Genomic DNA, 4,655 nt, shown 5'->3' with positions numbered 1-4,655 from the left:
ATTTATTTATTTATTTATTTATTTATTTATTTATTTATTTTTACAGGTCATGTTGGAGCTCCACTGCCATGTAACCTCATCAAACTGGTGGATGTTCCTGAGAAAAACTACTTTGCAACTAAGGGTGAAGGAGAGGTAAGCAAATATTTTTCTGACAGAGAAACTTCAACCATAACAAATTTAAATATATAGTTTATGTTTATAAACTTTAAACATCTCTTATGGGTGTAAACAGAAACACAATCCTAAACTTTTTTGCCTTTTTTCTGAAACGTTTTATTCAGGTTTGTGTGAAAGGGCCAAACGTGTTTAAGGGCTACCTCAAAGACCCAGAAAGAACAGCTGAGACTCTGGATGCAGACGGCTGGCTCCACACTGGAGATATCGGCAAATGGCTTTCGGTGTGGTTCATAAAAACCTGAGCAAATCTTTAATATAGTCTGATTTTACTTGGAGCATMTTGATAACTCGTCTTATTTCTCACTTCATCTCACCTTTGTTTTGTTGCAGAATGGCACGCTGAAGATTATTGACAGGAAAAAGCACATCTTTAAGCTGGCGCAGGGCGAGTACATCTCCCCTGAGAAGATCGAGAACATCTACATTAGGAGCGAACCTGTTGCCCAGCTCTACGTTCATGGAGACAGTCTGCAGGTAAACCCATGCACACATGTACAGCACATCAGTTTAACTGTTTGGCTCTCCACAATCTGAATACTTATTTCSTCTTTATTAGTCCTGTTTGGTAGGGATTGTGGTCCCTGACCCTGAAGTGATGCCTGACTGGGCCAAGAAGAAAGGCATCCTGGGCACCTACAAGGACCTATGTAAAAACACTGTAGGTGCAACTAGAATTAGCCTTTAAGCTAAACTATAGGAGGAAATGGAAAGTAACATTGTTTTTTCTTTTACAGGAATTGAAGAAAGCAATCCTTGAAGATCTGGTGCGTCTGGGCAAAGCCAGTGGCCTTCTATCTTTTGAGCAGGTAAAAAGATGTATTTAGTCACAATTTTTRACCCAAATGGTCAAATTTTGTAGTTTTTTTCCATTAAAATCAAAGGTTTTATCAGACTTATGTTACATCTATAAATCCAACTGTTTTTTCTCACTGTGCCAGGATTATAAATAAATTTTAATGAACACAAAATGTTTTTTCTGAAATAAAATCACWAATTTTTAGCAAATCCATTATTAAAAGAAAAATACGGCATTTGCACTTTTTTCTGTTTCTGTTCTAAAATCTTTTGCTCCTTAATGAGGCAGATGACTTACTGAAGTTCTCTATCTTAGTAATACATAATATGTTTCCATCATATCTGAAGTCAATAAAACATCAATGCTATGACATCAAATTAACAGGTTTTAAGTTAATTTTGTGGGGGGGGGGGAGCTGTAAGATTTATTCATGTCATACTGTGGGAAAATGAAACACTTGTCTGTCTAAAAWACATATTTATTTAGTAATTCCTCAAAGGAGACTGATGAGATATGTGTTATTGTTTTCTCCCTTTAAAGGTGAAGAACATCTACATCCACAATGAGATGTTCTCCATTGAGAACGGCCTCCTGACTCCCACGCTAAAGGCCAAYAGGCCGGAGCTGAAGGAATTCTTCAAGGCGAAGATCGACGAGCTCTACAGCAGCATCTGCATGTGAATGTGCAGCAGACCTCTTTTTTTCCTCCTTTGAGCATCCTGACACAAAAGAAAAGCTTTGAGCGGGACAAAAATGTGTCTCACAAGCCTGAAAAAGCTTGGTATCATAAACCAAAAGTGTCCCGACGGTGGGAGATTTAAAATGYCTATAAAGAGGCAAATTAAAGAAAAAAAAGAAGTGCATTACAGTACACGCCAAGATTTATACCTCTGTCTTAATTGGGCATTTTGTGACAAAAATTATATAATAAGAGGATTATTGTTTGCATTTTAGATTGAAGAAGTTTGTGTCCTAAACAAAACAAATCAGAATCTTGAAAGAAAAATGGTGCTGCACACTTTAATGTTGTCCAGCAGAGGGCAGCATAGACTTGAATACGCCTAACTTAGTAACACTGCATTATGCAAAGATTGTATGAAGGAGCCAGCCCTTTATTTTTTGACAAACCATTAAAGTGGGGYAAAAAATCACCAGTCAATTCTTTTAAGGGGAACAACTCTGTCCATCAAAAGAAATCTTTTTTTACAGGTATTTGTATCCTTACCGACACAGTAAATGTAAACAGTGTTGTATTTGTACCATTTTTTGTTTGATTTGTTTTAAATTAGGCATTTTAAATCTCCCCAAAGGTACTTCAAATCTTCAGATTTTTTCTAGCTGCAAAAAACCTGACTTGAATTATAAGCATCTCTTATTTTCCATCTGTCTCTTTCTCTCTCTCGTCCTCTTTGCAGTGAGCAGCCAAATTACAAATGTACACAAGTAACAACGTGGTATGGCAGCAGAAGTGATGTCTTTGTGTTTAGTGTAGCTCCAGAAGAAATCTGAACCTTGTAGGACAGTGATTCGTTCGTTCAGTCAAGAACTAACTCTCAGCCGTGCCAGTAAGAAGAACTACCCTGATCTGGCACAATAATTTAGATTAAATAGCACTATTRAAGACTAAGACCAAGTAGAAAGAAAATTAAACTGGTCTAGAATGCTTCTTTTTAAATGACTGCTGTCTACACTGTTTTTTTTTCTTTTGTTTGTTTTTTGTTTTTTGGGGGGCATTACGAGCCAGACTACATTTTTTATGTTATTAAATCATTCATTGCAGCAAGACATTACTTCATGGTTGTGATCAAATATTCAGCATGCATGGACATTTTCCCTGAGTAAAAGATCAGCCGAGAGGAACAATCATCAAACGCTACAGATGGTGCAATCAGCTTTCTTTTTCCATATTTTTGCACAAAGAATGTGTCAGGTTAAGAAAAAAAAAAACAATTGCAGAACCAAGCGTCAGGGCAGTGCATGCAGTTTGCCCTGCTATTCTGGGACAATTTGCATTTGGCTTGAAAATAAAGCCCTGTTTGTTATTTATTTCTTTTCTTTTTTTTTTTTAAGAAAAAAATGGAGGCTGTATGCAGTTGCCCACAATGTTTTGATCTTTGGGCTGTATGTAATTTCAGCAAAGCTGATAATAAATTCCTTTCACAGAGAGGATATAGAACAAACTCCAACTTTTAAACAAAAACTACATTTTTTTGGTTCATTTAATTTACACAAAGAAATACTGTATAGGCTTTTGAAGTTGATTACCGTCCCAAAGCATCAAACAATGTGGATGTACATAAATGAGGACAGCTAGATGTAGGCATATTTAAGAAATCAATGGTTTGAATGATTGATTTTTTTCTCTCTCTCTTTTATGTGTAGTAGGAAGAAATGTACCTATTTATTTATCTATTCTGATGTAAAATGGAATCAGCACCATATCCTTGTAATGACTGAGTGCAATTAAATTTGGGGTGACTGAGTGTGGGGGATAGGAGAAGGGATGTGAAATAAATGACATTCTGGAATGATTTTAAACCAGTGCCCTGTCTGTTTTTCCCCCAATGAAAGTTTGATATGTATCTGTTCTAAAGATGCCAAAAAATACCAAATAAAATTGAAAGATACAGAAATATTATTCAATATTATTTTATTTGTAATACGTCCTGTTTTAAAATGGTCTTTCAAAAATATTTTTAAAGCTACCTTTTCCTCAGTTTCCTAGACATTTTAATGTATTTTTGTCATACTATTTAACATTGACCTTAAAAACATGCATTAAAGTCTTGTACATGTTTTGCATCAAAATAGTAGAAACTTTTTTTTTAATGAGCCAATTTCAGATTATGTTTTCAAGCAGCTGGTTTCAGTTTCCATTTTTCTTCTATTAATATATAACAGGGCACAAAATAACAATCTGACAGCAATAAAACAGTGCTTTTACAAACAAGCAATTCCTATGGAGCAAAATAATAATAATTAGAATAATTTAAAAAAGTGTTTTACTTCAAACTCCGCCCATCCGGATAGCGGCTCTGTCAGCCGGGCTGCAAATGGGGCGCAGCCACAGTAGGCTTTACCTTTGCGTTGATTTGGAATTTTAGAGTTGCTAGGCGCCGCACACAGGAAGATGGAAGACAGCACTTTTTAACATGCTTTATTTTTCTTCTTTCTTTATTTTTTGTACSTGAAGGGCTAAAGTAAATGTTATCTGGAGGTAAAGGGATTTAAAATGAATCGACGCGCGCTCCGAGTTACACTTCGTGACAGCAGGTTGCCCCAAAAACGAGATTCTGTAAAAACAACACTGCCACTGAGGCGTCGAGAAAGTAAGAAATTTCTGAGAATTCCTAAATATTTTTTTGCGTGCATTGAAACTCCGTCGTGTGCTAKGTTGTATGCACTGATCATATCATAACCATCGACATGCATTTTATTCTAAATGTTTTCAAACTTTCAGAGGTTAAAAGACACGTGTTCAAGAAACACAAATGCCCTCCGTTACTAGAGGAACCTGAAGGGGATAATGAAATCTCTGTTAAACCAGTAGGCCAAGTAAGGGTGAGTATTTCTATTCTATTCTATTCTATTCTATTCTATTCTATTCCATACATACATACATACATACATACATACATACATACATACATACATACATACATACATACATACATACATA

General features: G+C 35.7%; 1 protein-coding gene across 1 annotated transcript in view; it reads left to right on the top strand.

The window, feature by feature from the left end:
- acsl6 (acyl-CoA synthetase long chain family member 6) overlaps positions 1-3,609 on the top strand; it is a gene marked incomplete in the record, with an annotated part of 36,987 nt that extends 33,378 nt beyond the window's left edge. The window contains 6 exon segments of the mRNA XM_014028902.1: positions 47-135; positions 285-401; positions 511-654; positions 737-838; positions 915-986; positions 1,517-3,609. Coding sequence (XP_013884356.1) covers positions 47-135; positions 285-401; positions 511-654; positions 737-838; positions 915-986; positions 1,517-1,657 — 665 coding nt within the window.
- Between the last annotated feature and the right edge of the window lie 1,046 nt (positions 3,610-4,655).

This window comes from Austrofundulus limnaeus, unplaced genomic scaffold (genome assembly GCF_001266775.1).
Source record: "Austrofundulus limnaeus strain Quisiro unplaced genomic scaffold, Austrofundulus_limnaeus-1.0 Scaffold828, whole genome shotgun sequence".
Lineage (NCBI taxonomy): Eukaryota > Metazoa > Chordata > Actinopteri > Cyprinodontiformes > Rivulidae > Austrofundulus > Austrofundulus limnaeus.
Note: the sequence above shows the minus strand (reverse complement) of the source record. Positions and strands in the feature narration are given on the sequence as shown.